The sequence below is a fragment of the Blastomyces gilchristii genome (assembly GCF_000003855.2).
Source record: "Blastomyces gilchristii SLH14081 genomic scaffold supercont1.3, whole genome shotgun sequence".
Lineage (NCBI taxonomy): Eukaryota > Fungi > Ascomycota > Eurotiomycetes > Onygenales > Ajellomycetaceae > Blastomyces > Blastomyces gilchristii.
The window spans coordinates 213,619-231,634 of NW_003101680.1; the positions used below are offsets into that span (position 1 = coordinate 213,619).

The 18,016-nt window shown below is 30.8% G+C and overlaps 2 protein-coding genes across 2 annotated transcripts; one reads left to right on the forward strand and one right to left on the reverse strand.

The window, feature by feature from the left end:
- Positions 1-21: 21 nt before the first annotated feature.
- On the reverse strand, positions 22-572 carry BDBG_01673 (uncharacterized protein; the record flags this gene model as incomplete). Its single annotated transcript, XM_002626956.2, has 1 exon — positions 22-572. Exon 1 carries the CDS (start codon positions 394-396, stop codon positions 22-24), a length of 375 nt encoding a protein of 124 aa, XP_002627002.1. The 5' UTR covers positions 397-572.
- Positions 573-15,575: 15,003 nt separating this feature from the next.
- On the forward strand, positions 15,576-15,800 carry BDBG_16455 (uncharacterized protein; the record flags this gene model as incomplete). Its single annotated transcript, XM_031724402.1, has 1 exon — positions 15,576-15,800. One exon carries the CDS (start codon positions 15,576-15,578, stop codon positions 15,798-15,800), a length of 225 nt encoding a protein of 74 aa, XP_031576628.1.
- Between the last annotated feature and the right edge of the window lie 2,216 nt (positions 15,801-18,016).

Genomic DNA, 18,016 nt, shown 5'->3' on the forward strand with positions numbered 1-18,016 from the left:
ATATCACTTCTATACTCGCATTCACAAGAACCCGCCGATAGATCCATCGAAAAGCCCTCGATCATACGAGCATTTTGACCCCATCGCCGACCGCATACCCCGTGTGGTGGTGGAGTTATCCAGCCAAACGTGAACTGGACGTTGTTCGAAGCTCCTGTGTGGGATTATCCCCCGTTCTCCCCTACCACACCACAACCCCGGGCCAGAGTGCCATACAAATTGTAAGGTGAAGTGACCTAGCCATATGCACCAATCTTCTCGATTTTGGAAGATCCCCGACCTGTAGTTGTGGAGATATCCGAGGAGCGACCTCCGCGAAAACCCTGTCCATCTTTGATGTTCCAAAACACCAACGCCAAGTCTCACCCTCGTACCGCCCTTCCCAATCTGGCCCATCCCCGGCAGAAAAATACAAAAAGATACCTCGGCGATAATATCAAGCACATAATCAACGGACTCTTCTGAAGTGCAACCTCCACGGTCCGCCGCCAGTGTATCTAGACTTCAACACCAAGTCTCACCCCTGTACTACCCCTCTCAATCTGGCCCATCCCCAGCAGAACGATACAAAAAGATACCTCGGCAACAGCATTCAATACATAACCAGTGGACAACGAGTCAACAGCACACCAACAACTATAAAATCAGTATACCCCAAGGTCTGACTGAGCCTTTGATCCCTGCACAGTGAGATATATTAAATCTAGTTTTAATACCTCAATATTCAATAGATTCTGCAAGGGATTGAGAACAGCAACACTAGGTTTCTATTGAATTTGAGAATTAACTCTATATTGATATAATCATTGACAAAGTCTTCTATTTTGAGATATAAATAACCAGTTCCTCTACATCCCGCTGGCAATATTTATATTATCATATAGAAACAGACTTATATTCTCTATAATATCAAGACTCTGAAGAGGGAAAGTCTTGGTAGGGAATATACAGTAGTGCATATCTTAGCAGTTTCTATCTCATTCTTCTGCAGCAGTTAATGCAAAAAAAAAGATCTTAGAAATAGTTTTTTACTTCTCTTGAAAAAGTAAGGTGTTTTTCTCTGGGTTTTACACAATATTCTTACAAAGAATTAAAAGCAGAGTTGTTTTCTGTCATAATTTCATATTCTTTTAAGTAAGAATTACTTTTTCAGTGGCTGAAGAGCTTTCATTAATACTTAATTCTTTTTTACACTCTTTATTAACTGATTTGAGTTGCACACTTGTTGTGTGAGGAGAATTGAATGATTTAGAATAAAATTGAATAGTTTTAATCAATTTCTCTGCAAAAAATTGATTTATTTTTTGTCAGTTTTTCTCTCAAAAACTGTCATATTATCTGATTTATTATCAATTGATATCATACTTTTCCTCACTGTATCCCAAGAAAGAGATTGTAAAGATTTTATTGATTTATCTTAAAAATCAATTTTAGTTTATTAGATTCTCTTCAAAAATCTAACCTAGTTACTGAACTAGTGTGAAAAAAATCAGGTGTTTTATACACAAAAGTCTTTTATTCTTCTTTTGAAACAGTCTGACCAACTTTTCAATTGAAAACAGACTTAGAAATATCTCAATTGAAACAGTCTGACCAACTTTTTATTGAGTGAAAACAATGAGTTCAAAAATACACTCAGTTGATATGGAAAAAGATGCTCTCTCAAATGCTATTTCTGAGATTGAAATTCTGAAGAGAAGAAAGAAAGAAGAAATAGAGAAACAACAAGTTCTTGAAATACAGGAACTTGAAAAAGCAAGCAAGATTCTTGAAAAGCAGTGTCTGAGTGAGATGAATGAAGAAGTTCTGTTAATTCTTCATGCTCAGGCTAGACAACTACAGAAGGTGATCAAGTTCAAACTTGGAATCTCAAACACAGTTCAAAAAACCTTGAAAATTCCTAGTATAATCACTGACTCTTCATCTTGCTCTTCTTCTTTCTTTCTTTCTACTTCTTCTTCTTCTTTGAATCAGAAGAAAACATATGCTCAAGCAGCTGAATCTGCTGTCTCTAAATCTGCTGTCTCAAAACCTGCTCAAAATTCTGAGAAAACTGAGAAGAATACTGCTCATGCCTCTATTCATAGAAAAGTGAAAAAGAAAATGCAAAAAGAGAAAAACTTCCAAATCTTCAGAAATAGAAGACTTATTCTCAAAGTCTCAAATCAGGACATTCTGCAAAGAAACAAGCTAAACTCAAATCTCATTTTCAAAATCAGAAATGAAATTAATCAGTAGTTCTTTTCTCAGTTGATGACTGATATTGAAGTTTAAAAACCAGTTATAGCTTCAATTGAGTCATCATTCTTTGGAAACTCCATCATTCTGACTACAATGCCTGAATTCAGTGCTGAATTCCTTATTCAGAATGAGAATCTCTGAAAGTCAGCAGTAGAATCATTGCTAAACACAACAATTCTATCTGAAAGAGATGAAAAGTGAGACAAATTCATTCTTCATGATATTCCAGTTGAAATTTTTGACTGTGAAGAAGAAATGCTACTTCTTAAAAATGAATTGAAAGAATACAACTCCATTCAACTGAGAAAGAAGCCTGTATGACTAAATTCAATTGAGTTCAGACAAAGCAGGAGAAATGCCTCTGTTCTAGTATATACAAAAACACTTGAACAGTCAAAGATCTCTGAAGTAAGAGTAGCAGGTTTGAAAATGAGAGTTCATGAATACAAAGACTCAAGAATGAATCTCAAAGCTCAAACACAGTGTTCAAACTGTCAAAGATATGAACACTTTGCAATCTCATGTTTTAGAGACTCAAAATGTACATTCTGTGCCAGAGATCACAAAACTAGTGAGCATAAATGTGAAACATGCTCAAAAAGAGATGAAATTTGTCAATATACTCTGCTTAAGTGCTCTAATTGCAAAGAAAAACATGCATCTAGCTCAAAAGAATGTATGTTTGCTTCTAGAACTCAAAAGAACTGGAGAAAAGATGAAGCTCAAAGTCAATCTAGAACTGAAGAGAAGAGTCAAGCCAGTAAACTCACAACTGCAAGCTTAAAAAGAAGAAACTCTCAATTATCTAAGTCTTCAAACTTCAATTCTCCAGCAAAATGTAAACAGAATTTGAATTCTCAAACTCCTGTTAAGATTAGAGAATTGAGAAATGACTCTGGTGATAAACTAGATATAATGCAAGCAGTTGAGATTTCTACTTTTCAGAACAGTTATAATCTACTATCTGATGATAGTGATTAGATTCTTCTCTACTCTCTTTTAGTATGAATATACAACAAAAACAACAAAAAAAGTTTAAAAACTCTTCAAAAATCACATTTATTCAAAATAATATGAATAGAAACTCAAATTGCATTTATTTGTGTCTTCAAATTGCATTTGAATAAAAAGTTGATTTTGTACTGCTTCAGAAGCCGAATTTTGATGCTGAGCAAAAATATGTCATTTCTCATTCAAGCTACTACTGCTTTTTACCTCAAAAGTCTGAGATAAAGTCAAGAGTAGTGATCTATGGAAGAAAGAGATCAAGATATCAATTTAATCTAAGATTTGATATCATGTCTGACTCTGATATTCTGGTGAGTGATATTATAGATAAAGAAAATGAGTTTGATACTATACAGCTCATAAATATCTATAATGAAAAGTCATTGAAGGAAAATAACAATATCTGAACAATTGATAGAGGATTTCTGAACATAACTTCATCAAGAAACTCTATAATTGCAGGAGATTTCAATGCACATTATCTCTGATGAAATTCAGAATGCAAGAGAGCAGTGAGAGCTGATAATCTGGTTGAATGAATCTTTGAGCATTTAACAGATTTGGTTAATAAGTCTGATCAACAAACATTCTTTAGAAAAGGCATGAAACAGAAGTCTATTATAGATCTAACTTTCATGTCACAAAATCTAATGAAAAGAAGACTTGTAAACTGGTTTATTGATTCAAATGACACATCAGGATCAGATCATGAGATTATTCAATTTAATATTGAACTGAGTGAAAAATAAATGAGTGAAAATCCTCTTCTCTCTAATCAGTATAACTTTGAAAAAGCTGATTGAAAAGCAGTTGAAGAAAGCATAAAACTGTTAAAATCTGAAAGACAGAATGAGCTATATTGGAATTCTGGTCAAGATATCTCAAATGAAATGCTTGAGAATAGAGTGAAGCTTATTACATCTATTATTCTAACAAGTGTTAGAGATAATATTTCAAAAAGAAAATCTTCTGAGTATTCAAAACCTTGATGGAATGAGAATATCTCATCTAAAAGAAAAGAATTAGCTACTGCTAGAAGAGATTGAAAGAATGATGTAATATCTGATAAAGAGTTCAAAGCTGTTAGAAATGAATATTTTTCAGATATTAAAAGAGCTAAAACAGACTGCTGGAATAAATTTCTTGAAGAAGCACAAGGAAAGGAAGTTTTTAAAGCTTTTAACTATACTAAAACAAGAAGTGTAGCAAAACTTCCAGCTCTAGAATATGAGTTTCAGAATGAATCATATACAGCAAACTCTTTTGAGGAAAAATGTCAAGCTTTCATGAGAATTCTCTTTCAGAACTCACCAGATTCAGATTCAGATTCAGAGGAAGAGAATATATCACTTCTCAACTACATTGATGAAAATGACTGGGAATGGCCTGATCTTACACAAGATGAATTAGAGTCAGCTATCTTCTCAAGTTCTGTTAAAACTGCTGCAGGTCCTGATTCAATTAATCACTTGATTATTCAAAATACATATTCCTACTTAAAGAATGAATATTTTGAGCTCTTTTTCAATCTCTTGAAAAATGGATATCATTCTGAATGCTGAAGAGAAGTCACTGAAGTGATTCTTGCAAAACCTAATAGAAAAACTTCAATTCCTAAGTCATATAGAGTAATATCTCTATTGAACTGCCTAGAAAAGGTTTTAGAAAAGATAATAGCTACTTGACTATCTTTTATAAGCTCTATAGATGATTCTCTTTTATTCAGTAAACAAATGAGAGATAGAAAACAGTGTTCTGCAATTGACACTGTTCTCTCAGTTGTTCATGATATTCAAATAGCAAAGCATGAGGGTCTGATCTCAACTGCAGTTTTTATTGATATAAAAGAAGCATTTGATCATGTTTCAAAGTCAAAGTTAATTCAGACATTGAAGATATTAAAACTGTCACTTTCTCTAATAAAATGAGTTAACTGTTTTATGTCTAAAAGAATTATACAACTCTTCTTTGATGGAATGAAACAAGACAAGACTGAGATAAAAATAGGAGTATCACAGAGATCTTCAATCTCACTCATTTTATTTGCAATATACACTGCATATCTATTCAAAAATAGAAATATGAGAATAGTGCAATCTCTGAGTTATGTGAATGATATTGATCTAGTCTACAGCTCAAAAACTATCAAAGAGAATTTGAAAGTAATTGAAGAAGCTGCAAAGGAAATCTTTGTTAGAGCAGATATCAATCAAATTCAATTTGATATGAATAAAACTGAGTTAATTCATTTCTTTTCTAGATTCAATGAGAAAGAACTATCTCTAACTCTTTTAAATAGTGAGATTAAATCCAGTGTAAATGTCAAATGATTAGGAGTATGATTAAACTTCAAATTGAACTTTAAATATCACATTCAACAAAGAACTGTCAAGGCAGAAAGACTATTGAACAACATAATCAGACTATCAAATACAGAGAGGGGTCTATCCTTCCAGGCTATGAGACAGTTATATATAGCCTGTATTACATCAGTAGCTGATTATGGAGTTCAAGTTTGATGGAATAATCAAGGGAATTTCACTGAACTCTTTCAAAGTCTGCAAAACAGAGTCTTGAGAAGAATTCTGGGAGCATTTAAATCATCTCCTATTAAAGCAATGGAAATTGAAGCTTCAATTTCTCCTCCTGCTATTAGATTTAAAAAGGCCTGTATGAACTATGCTCTGAGAGTTGTAAAGATGAGCTCAAATCATATAATCAGAGAAAGAGTCTCTTCTTCATTTTCATCAATTAACTCTGGAAATGAACTGGATTGGAATAGATTTCTTGATTGGAATGAAAATAATTCTTCAAAGAAAATGCCTTCTCAACTGTACAGACTATGCTCTCTGATTAAAAATCAATTTTCTTCTTTAAATGTTGAAAAAGTTGATCATGAGAAGTTATCTCTCTGGAGAAAAAAGCTTGAATCTCTTATAGACTTATAAATAAGTGAACTATTAAAAGAGAAAGAATATGAACAGCATTTGAAGAGAATTTCTACAATCAATATAAAAGACTCTATTCTGATTTATTCAGATGACTCAAAAAATGAGAACTTGAATAGATTAGGCGCAGGCATTGCTTATACTGAAGATAATATTAATTTTATCTCAGATTTCTGGAATCTAGGCTCTGAATGTGAAGTCTTTGATGCTGAACTATTTGCAATAGTGAAAGCTTTCAAACTCATTGAAATAAAATCTCATAAAAGAGGAAATTGTTTGAAAGAGGTATGGATATTCTCTGATAGTCAAGCTGCTTTAAAAAGACTTAGAAATAGTCAGATTCATAATGATCAAATGAATCTTGAACTGATCTTAAACTCTGTTTTAAAAATTCAAAAGAGAAGAATATCAAAGCTGAGAATTCATCTACACTGGGTTCCTGCTCATATGAATATTCATGGCAATGAATTGGCTGATTCAGCTGCAAAAAAGGGTGCAGAATTAAGCAGATCTATTCAAAAAATTGTGTCCTGGTCTTTTATAAAGAGAAAAATAAAAGAATCTTGTTTAGACAAGTGAAATGAAAGCTGACAGAAACAAAAGAAGAGTATACATTATTCAAGATTTGAAACAAAACCCAAGTGGAAATCTTGTTCAATTAAATGTAAAAAGAAAATATTCTCATCTATAATACAGCTGAAACTAGGACATGGCTATTTCAAATCTTATATACAAAGATTTGATGATAGATTTGACTCAATAGAATGCTCATTCTGCAATACAAATGAGAATTCTGAGCATATTATAATGCACTGTGCATTATACAATAGTCTCAGAGCCAGATTGAAAGAGAAGTATGATCTAAATCAATTAAATATGAGATTCTTATTCTCAACTGAGACAGGAATTAAATACTTAATAGACTTTCTATCAGAAACTCAAGCAGCTACAAGAAAATGGCTAAATTCAGAATTATCTGAATATGAAGAGGAGGAAATCAATCAGATATAGTCTGTTAAAACAGCTATACACTCTCTTTTAATAATTTGTTTTGTTATAGTCTCTCTTTACTTTATCTTTTTCTGTATCTTTTCCTTTCAATTTCTTTCTATCTATCTATTTAATGTGTCTATCTTTGAGACTGTGTTCTTTCTCTCTTTTCTTTTGTCATGATATTGTCAAATGGTTTCAAAGTATCAAAAGATGTTAAAACACTGCAATTTGTAAACAATTTTTGTATTCTGGGCTGGAATTTTCTGATTTTGCATATCTGAAATTGATGAATGTACAATAGATAACTTTACAGACATAGAAAAAACCCTGAGAACTAAAGTTCTCAGGTAGATGTCATAGTCTCTGACTGCATACATCTATAATTGAAGAATAATAATAATAATAATAACTGCTATATTCATGACTATTGTATTCACAACTATTGTTTCTACTGCATCTGTAATCACTGTTTTCTTTCTCATCTTTTCTAAAGCATTCTCTAGAATGTACAGATGCAATTCATATAACAGATAAAATGATAAATGCTTGAAGACTGCATACTGCTGAATTCACATGACTAATAGTGTCTGACTGAGATATTCATTTCATAATCTCATAGACTTACTCACTAGATATTTCATCAGCATGTTATTCAGAATTTCATTCAAGCATTTCATCTTCTCATTCATTCATGAGTGATATGATGTTGTTCTATTATGTCTTATCTGTAACTGGCTCAGGAAATGCCTCATCACTTCTTTCATAAGATTCACATCATTATCAGTTAGAATCTTGCATAGTATTTCATAGTTGATATAGATCTCATTATATAGAAACTTCATCATCATCTTCTCTATTATCTCTGAAACTGCTTTCATGACTGATCAGTCAGTAGCATAGTCAATAGCAGTAACTATTTAATAATTTTCATTTAACATTTGCAGTAATATATCTATAAGGTTCATCTCTCATTATTTGAAGAGTTGTATTATATATTTTATCTGATATTGTACTTTCTTACATTCTAATTCTTTCTTAGATTCTTTCATAACCTGATAATTCAGACACTCATGAGCATACATCTGAATGTTCTCAGTCATACTTAGTCAGTATACTCTTGATTCAAGTACACTCATGAGTTCAGAGCTTTCTAAGTGACTGAATTTCTTATATATGTAAGTTACTAAGTCATGTCTAAATAAATGTTTCAGATAGAGAGCTTTCACATATTCTAGATTGTGATAAAGTATAACATTATTTTTCAATTTCCTCAGCTTGAAGTTCAGAAGCATCTCTTCTATCACTTTCACAAGATACTTATCATCTGATATTTTGTTATTTCTCAAGTAAGAGATCATTGTATTCACTCATTCTGATTTCTTATATTCTCTCAGTATATTTAATGTGAACTTCTCTCATATCTGATTCACAGAACTCTTACTTATGAAATCAGGTCTGTAACTGATTGCATTAGATATCACAGCATTTAATTTCTTTCAGTATTTAATATAAAGATTATATACTTAGAACTCTGAGATTTAACATACTAAATGTTTGAAAGATTTTATTATTAATTATAGATAGATGAGACTTTCATGATTCATAATCACTGTTATTATATACTTATTGTTAATATATCTATCTTATAATATCAGTGTATGCTTAATCACTAGCAATTTCTTTTTATATACTGAGTAATTGAGCTTGATATCTGATAGTTTTCTATTATTATATATCACTGAGTGCAGCTTGCTATTCTTACTCATCTACAGAAGAATGCCTCTGATAGCTCATTCAGATGCATCTGTCTTAATGTAGAAAGATTTATCATAATCTGATTAAATAAGCACTGAGAATGTTATCATACATTTTCTCAGCATGAGAAAGACCTCTTCACATGCAGTATTTCAGATGATTGACTGAAACTTCTTCTTCTGCAGATTAGCATCTATTTCTCTTAAGAGATCTGAGAGTAATACAGCTATTCATGTGAAATTCTTGATAAATCTGTGATAGTATGAGATTAACTCAAGGAATTGTTATACATGATGAATATTTCTCAGCTGTGATCAATTCACTATAACATTCAATTTCTCTGAAATGTATACAGTCATCACTCATCACATGTCTTATAAACTTTAACTCTTCTGTTTCAAACACACACTTGATTGATTTAATGTAGAGCTTATACTCTGTCAGAGTTATAAGCACTTTATTAAGATGCTTCAGATGTTCATTATATGAGTTTAAGAAGACTAGAATGTTATTCAGATATACAAGACATGAGATTTCATTCTGTTTATAAAGAATTGTATTCATCATTATTTGAAAGATAATGAGTATATTTATCAGACTGAATAATATTGCTAGAAATTCAAACTTCTCTCATTACATATTAAACACAGTTCATGATACTGACAGTTCATCTATACAGATCTGCCAGTATTCTGAGAGAAGATTGATCTTTAATAGATATCAGACATTTTCAACTGTATTCAACTGTTATTGAATCTATGACAGTGAATATTCATTCTTGATTATAAGCTTGTTAAGTGCTTAATAATTGATACATATTCATCACTTCTCTTCTGCCTTTCTCACAAATAGAACTGGGAAGCCCCATGCACTTGCTGAGAATTATATAAGACTACATTCTAGAAGGTCTGTGATCTGACACTTCTGTTCTTCAAGATGCATTTGCAACAGAAGGTACACATTTTAATTGACTGATTTCATATTCTCTATGTTAATCTCATGTACAAATTCTCATTTCAGCAGCAATTTCAGTGAAAGATCTGTTCAGAAGATCTTTTCATACTTCTTCAGAAGCTTCTTTATATACTTATTCTCTTATATATTCTTTATCTTGATTTTCTCCACTTTCAGATTCTGTATAATATATAAAATACTTTCAGATGATGTCTTATAAATCATTCTCTTTACTTATTAATGTGTAAGCAGATTTAATTCTTCTATATTAGAGACATGAAATGTTCTTCTTATATTAGTTAATAGAATTGTATGAACTGTTTTCATCTTATCAGTTAACTGTATATAGCATGTACATCATTGAATCTGCAGATTGAATCTTTGAAATCAATTGAGTCTGAAAATAAGATTGTATTTCACATTCTGCAGCTCTCACACTCAGATATAGTAAGATTATTCTGTGAAGTGTAAGACAACTCTTACTCTTGCAGATGATACTAAATATTAGTTATCAGATAATCTTATACATTGAGAATTCTTCACTCAGCAGATCTCTTTTAGTCTTTGAATTATATAAACACTGATATATTGTATAGAAGCTTCTGTATCTGCTAATACTTTTACAGTCATCTCTTAATTCTTATTCAACTGCTCTCTATACATTAACATTTCAAGTCTTAAGACATTGAGGTGAGCATCTGCTTCTTCATTCTCACTCACATCGTATTCAGAAGCCTGCTTTCTCTTGATATTTGCAGAATTCAGAGTGTCATCTAATATGAGTATCTCTTTCACTTTGAAGACTTTTCATAGAATATCAGCAAGTGTCTCTGAGCTCACTGATTTTGCTAGTTTTTTAACTCTCTTACTTCTCTTGACTCTGCATACTGTGTGCAATCTTTTACATTATGATTTTGACATTTACAGTTAAAGCAAGCTTGATGCTCATAATATCAAGATTTTCACACAGAGGATTTCTTTTTCAGAGAATTTAATACTTTAGTGATAGCATTCAAATCTAGATTCATTGCATTCAGATGTGTAGTCTGTATTATAGAGGTCTGATTATCTGTTCTCTGTTAAGATATACTTAATTACAGTATTTTCTGTGACAATTGACTCACTTACTTGTGATTCAAAGATTGCTTGAGCCAGCGTACGATTACAGGTATACACCGGCTTCTTATATACTGTACACTAAATTAATTGGTGGCCGCTATGACTCCTTTACATTGTAAGCAAGTTCAGAAGCGGCTGTGTTATTATCTGACAGTTGTATATTCTTCTGAATCATATTCTCCCTTATCAGATTCAGTCACACTTATGTGATCATGATATACACTCTAGCTTCATGCAGATTAGTGTGTCACTAGTGTTCACAATTGTGTGATTTATCTCTGATTCAGCTTGTATTCTGTGTACATTCTCACAAAGAAACTTTCACTATATTACATCACTCATTCACTAACTTTTCTCATTCTTCAATCATCTTCTCTATTATTATTATCATCAAACATTATTATCTTCTTCAAGATTCCTGCCTCTTCTCCTGTTTAACATCTTCTATTCATTTATCTATCACATTATACATATTTCTGGCGATGACTCTCTGTTCTCACAACAAGTGTCATTGTAGTGCCTATATCAGACAGTTCATTAGCAGTAAGTGTAATGTATTATAGAATATAATCAGGACTTGTTTTCTTCTAACAATTATCAGAATGTATTATTATAAATAACACATCTTCTTCATCTTCTTATACATTCTTGACTGTTTTTCTTCTCAGTGAGCTTCTGATTGTGTTTTCTGACACAATTTTGCATGAATGCAGATGCTGATGTTTATATTTATTTACATAGAATCTTCATGTGTTGACAGATCTGCATCTGCTGATGATAGTGAACATCTCAATTAGACTGGCCGGCAGAACCATGAATTTCACATTTGATCTCATTTGATCTGATCTCATACATTTCTTGACATGAGTCTCACCAGGATCAAGCATTAAAAAAATCTGAAAATGAACCATTTCTGAGAGAAATGATGTGAAAAATGACCAGATTTAATGCAAGAGCAGTGAAATGAGAGTAATTTCTCAGAATAAACTGTGAAAGATGATTATTCTTTTAAAATCAGAATGAAACTGAGACTGAAGATCAAATTCAGTCTTATTCAGTTCATTCAGTGATTGCTTATATAATCAGAATTTGGTAACAATTATTAGTAATGCTCATGAAATAACTAAATACATTTTTATACAAGTTTATTCTCTACTTTCTCATGAAAACTACACTTCTCTGATATACTGTGATCAGAGATATTAAACTGTCTGATAATTCTATGTTTTATAATCATGAGTTTCTTGATTGTTTCTCCTTGTAATTGTTCTCAGTGATAGTGATAAATATCTCAGCTTGAGTTAAACTTTCACTTCATTCTCATCTCTGTCAATGAAATTGTCAGAATATTACATGTTATCAGTGCAATAGTTGAATATGTACTCTCAACAATTTTTCATAGCTCTAGAATTGATTTAATGTGTAAATTTATCAGATTATCTTGAAGATAGTGATCAAATTCTGTTTTATAAGTATGTAGTTTTGCCTGATTTTCAGTTGTAATTAATGTATGTAAGTTCTGTTTCAAAGTTAGTATTATAGTTCTATGTGATATGAAGTATTATCAAAGATCATTATTTACTAAAGAATTGTATTTCACTGTCTTCACATCTCTAACATGTGCTCATTCAAATCTCTGATAGTTAGTATTATAGTAGTCTCAGACTAATTTAATATACAAGTCTCATTTCTTCTCTGTTTGATCTTGAGAAGTGTAGATATTAACTCAATGAGAGAGATCTAGTAGAGCTGCAATAGTATAGTACTCTGTAAAAGATTGTTCAGTTTTGCTGTAATAATATGTCAGTTTATCTCTTACAGTAATAATAGCCTGTGCTATAGCATTATCTCAGACTGAATTTCTTTTTAAGTGATTTAACTGCTTCTCAAGATAAGTAAATAAACTGTTATACATTCATCAGACTGACTGCAGTACTGATATATAAGTGATTAAGACTGTCTTCATTATCTTATAAAACTGAAACAGTAAATCAATCACATATTTCAACTGAGTTCACTTTATATCAGAAAGTTTCAATATCTGAATCTTTTTCTAATCAGAGTGTTATACTCAATGATCAATTATCTGACACAATCAAAGAGTCTGAACAGTCATCTTATATATTGAACTTCATTATATTCTAATATTCTGTATCATATTCAGTGATATGACTGATTTGTTTATTTATTGAATATCATGAAATCATTGTTATTATTTAGAGAAGATATAAATCATATTAGCAATGTTTCAAATCTGTGATATTTAAATTATTAGTCAATCTATTCAAAATTAACAGTAGTGTTATCAAAAAGCATTATTAAAAAGTAATATTAAAAAGTGTTATTAAAAAATATTATCTTTTATAAAGTGAATGTAAAAGTTACTTAAGTAATCACTTTCATCTCATTCTCATTTCAAGAATCAGTCATCTTATTATTCTTTATCTTGATATTAAGATTCTTTATCAGTGTTTATATCACAAGTTGAACTATATAAACAATATAGAGAATATGACTTTATTTATCATTTCAGAAATGCAAAGTCAATTTTTACTCTAAGCTCTTTATCATAGTGTAGTTATTTACAGCATTATCAGTTATAATTATAAGAAGACTGAGACTAATATCTTAATAGTTGTTTTTCATCACTGTTATTAATATCTCTACTCTATAATCCTCAGTATAACTACTGATCAATGATTCAAATTTAATTAATGTCTCTTAATAAGTTCAGTTCTCATCAATATAATAACATGTAACTTTTATAAATGTAAGATTGTTTATTCTAGTTTATATATTCACTGTGAGAGACACTCTTCAATGATTCTTCAACTCTGATTCTAGATATTCTATAATGACTTTGTAATGTATCTCAAGATTGAACTGAAGACATGATTGATATGAAATATAAAGATTTGAATTAAGTATTTGAAGAAGTGTTCAGAATTCAGGGTTTTCAATTGTTTAAAGAGAAAGATTCAGAGATATATATATACAAAGTAATTATTCATAGAAGTTATTAGATGAGAGTTAAGAAATCAGAGTACTGATATATGATCATTTTCACATAATTTTCTTCAAATTAGAAAGTTAGTGTTATTAAAAATTGTTATCTGATAGAGTAACTTATCAGCTCAGTAGTAATTTTCTGATTATTTTTCTTTTATTATCTGCATTCTGATGACTTCAGATGTTGAGAAATTTCATCAGAGTTATAATCAGTTTATAATGAATGTTTCTGAATGAAGTTGCAGTAATTACAGTAGAGAGATATCTCTTCATTAATCTATAATACAATCTATTGATAATTATTTCATAGTTTATCTCAATATTTATATTAAGTTTTTTATAAATTTCATAACCTGTGTGGCGGGCTGCGCCCGATCAATCATATAGACTATTTCATTACACTTCACAGATTCATACTGCTCCATTCTCGAACACATATCACTTCATTCTTGAATGCATACACCCCGATTCTCAGCCATTCTTGATCACTGATCCTCAGCTGCCATGAACATGTATAGATTCTTCTGCTTCAAAGCTCCACTGCATACACTATCACATACATGTATAAATATTCACTTTGATTACTGATTCTTGCACTTTCTCTTTCTTTTTCTTCCGTAATGTTTTTCTCTTTATTATATAAGATCTATCAATATCATACTGATCTATTCAGTGTAGATCTCTTACACTAGAAAAACATTCATCATCTTCTTATTAGAAAACAATTATTCACACATTGTCTTCTCATTAGAAATGATTATTCATTGAGAGATATCTGAATGTGTAATGATGTATAAGAAAAGAGAAACAATCAGTTAAAGTGAACACTGAGTTCTCAGATAGAAGCTTGCTTATCAGTTGTTCTGATTCTGTAACAAAATCTTACAAAGAGAATATCAGTAAAAGATCTGAGAGTTCTGACCCTCAGATATATAAGATATTCATACAATTACACATTCAATGATCAATATAATCATGTCTAATGATAATATAGAACTCTTGAATGTGAGCATAGATGTGATGCCACAATGGCTCTGAGCAATGTTGAAATTACAATAACAATAAATAGCTGATATACATGCAACTCAACAACTTCAATATGAAGAGATTCAACAATTAATTCATGTGATTTCAACACCTACAGAATTGAATATAAAAGCACTGAAGAAATGCTTAGATGCTTCTGTATATTTCAATGCTTCTGATCTCACTCTCTACTCATCATGAAGAATGAAAATGCTTGTGAAACTGAGTGTAGATGAAGATATCATCGGTTTATTAATCAATCAAGATTAGTATATCAATGAACAATTGAAAGATCATGTGAAACAGAAGTTTCATTCATGAATGAAAGCATATGAACTAGCATTGTGAATGTCTGATAATATCATCAGATATCTTGATATCCTGTTCTAAGACACTGCCATGCAACAGAAAGCATTAGATTAATTATAGAGTGTCTGACAGAGAAACACTTTTCTTACAACATTCATTCCTGACTTCAACATCAAGATTCTAGAAGCAGATGATCAATCTTGAGAGAATGAAATGAAGATTAGTATGCTCAAGAAGATATTGACTTTCAAACTCTTACAGACTCTGGTAAGTGTAGATGAAGACCAGACTTATAAAGACTTCTACACACAGCTCCGGACATTGAATGATCATCTTATCAAGCTCAAGAGTATACAGAACAGTGATAGAAGATGTTACACTTCAGTGACTTATACACCTGTGCTGAAGAACAGCAATGATGCAGATGTCATGAACTGAATAGATTCAAATGTCTATACACAAGCAAGAGTTTTCACTATTCAAACAGGTCTCTGAGTCTCTGAGATCACTTCTGAAGAAGTCACTGATTGACATCAATGTAAAGTGTGCATCAACTGTAACTAATCAGAACACATTGCTTTCAACTGCTGATCAGCCTACATACCTTCTCACTTAAAGAATGAATCAATGTCTGTCTGTGTCAATTACATTATATTAGAGAAAGATTTGAAAGATAACTATAAAGATGCTCTGATAAAACAGAGAAAAGATTAGCTTCTGTTCAAATTCATAAACAGAAGCTTGAAGAGGTCAGATAACAATGATTTGAAGAGAAAATAACAATGAATGTGATTCTTATATCTACTGTGAATGATAATATATATAATATGAAAGCCATGATAGACAGCAGTCTATATTACTATACAATAATAAAATCTTTAGTTGTAAGATATTATAATCTTCAGTGTATTCTCTTATCAAAACTCTGACTTCTCACAGAATTTGATGATTTAAAAGATGTTTACATCTGTTACATGATGAAACTAAATATAGATATCAGAGAATATCAGTGTGAAAATATCTATGTATATAAAGTTGATAATCTTGATTATAATCTGATATTAGAACTTGTCTGACTATCTGAATAAGACATCTTATTGAACACTTGAAACAGGAGTTTAATATTCTCTAATAATGATAGAATTCATAAAGATGATATTCATAAGACTATGAACCTGACACAGATCTCTGTCAACACTTATGAAATGCTCTGAAAAAGAAGTCATTAAAACTGCTAACAGAGTCACTGACAAAGTCACTGATAGCAGAATCATGTATCAATCTATTTCATCAGTCTGATCAATATCAAGAAAGCTCTAGAAAAGTTATTCTGTACTATAATAACAGATTCTCACATAAAACTCTCTCAATAATATCATGAATATCTAGATATCTTCTGATAAGATAATATTATGAATATATCTTCTTTACAAGACTCAGAAGTGAATCACAGTATCAAGTTAGAAAAGAAGAATGATAAGAATCTCAAGTCATGATAAGATCTTTTTTATAATATGTCTTAAGATGAACTTCTTCTTCTTTGAAAGACACTCAATGATCTGTTAGATAAGAAATTCATACATATTAGTAACTCTTTCACTGCAGCTTCTATTCTCTTTGCAAAGAAGTCAGATAAAGAACTCTGATTCTGTGTGAACTACTGAGGTCTGAACAGATTGACAAAGAAAGATTAATATCTCTTATCTCTTATCAATAAAACTCTAGCATGAATCAGATGAGCTCAATGATTTACAAAGTTAGATATCATCACTGTGTTTCATAAGATTCATATCACTGAAGAAGATGAATGACTTACAGTATTTTAAATATGTTATAATCTCTTTGAATAAATAGTTACATTCTTTGAACTGACTAATGTCTTTAGTATATTTCAGAAGTATATCAACTGAGCACTCTGAGATTTTCTTAATAAGTTTGTATCTACTTATCTAGATGACATTCTCATCTTCATTAATAAATTCAGAAAAGAGTATCAAGAGTATGTATAAAGAGTATTACAATGACTATGAGAAGCTGAACTATCAATTGATATTAATAAGTGTGATTTTGAAGTTAAGAGTACTAAATACTTAGATTTCATTATAGAAGCTGATAAGAAAATTCAAATGAATTCTGAGAAGATCTCTGTCATTCTTGAATGAGAAGCTTCACATACTGTGAAAGATGTATAAAGCTTTATTGAATTTACTAACTTCTATCAGTGATTTATATAAAATTTCTCAGATATCATAAGATCACTTACAGATCTCACTAAGAAAGACTCAGTATCTCAATAATTAGCAGATACTGAAGCTGCATTTATACAGATAAAGGAGATATTTATTAATACCTCTCTACTGATAACATTTGATTCTGATTATGAGACAGTTGTTGAGGCTGATTTCTCTGACTATATGACAGAAGAAGTGATATTACAATATAATGATAAAGATGTTCTACAATTATGTGTCTTTATATCTAAGAAACTGAGTCCTGCTGAATGCAATTATAAGATCTATAACAGAGAACTTCTCATGATTATATACTGTTTAAAAGAGTGAGACTCTGAACTCTGAAGTGTCTCTGAATTTGAGATAATCATAGATTATAAGAACCTCAAATACTTCATAACTATCTGTAAACTCACTGAATAA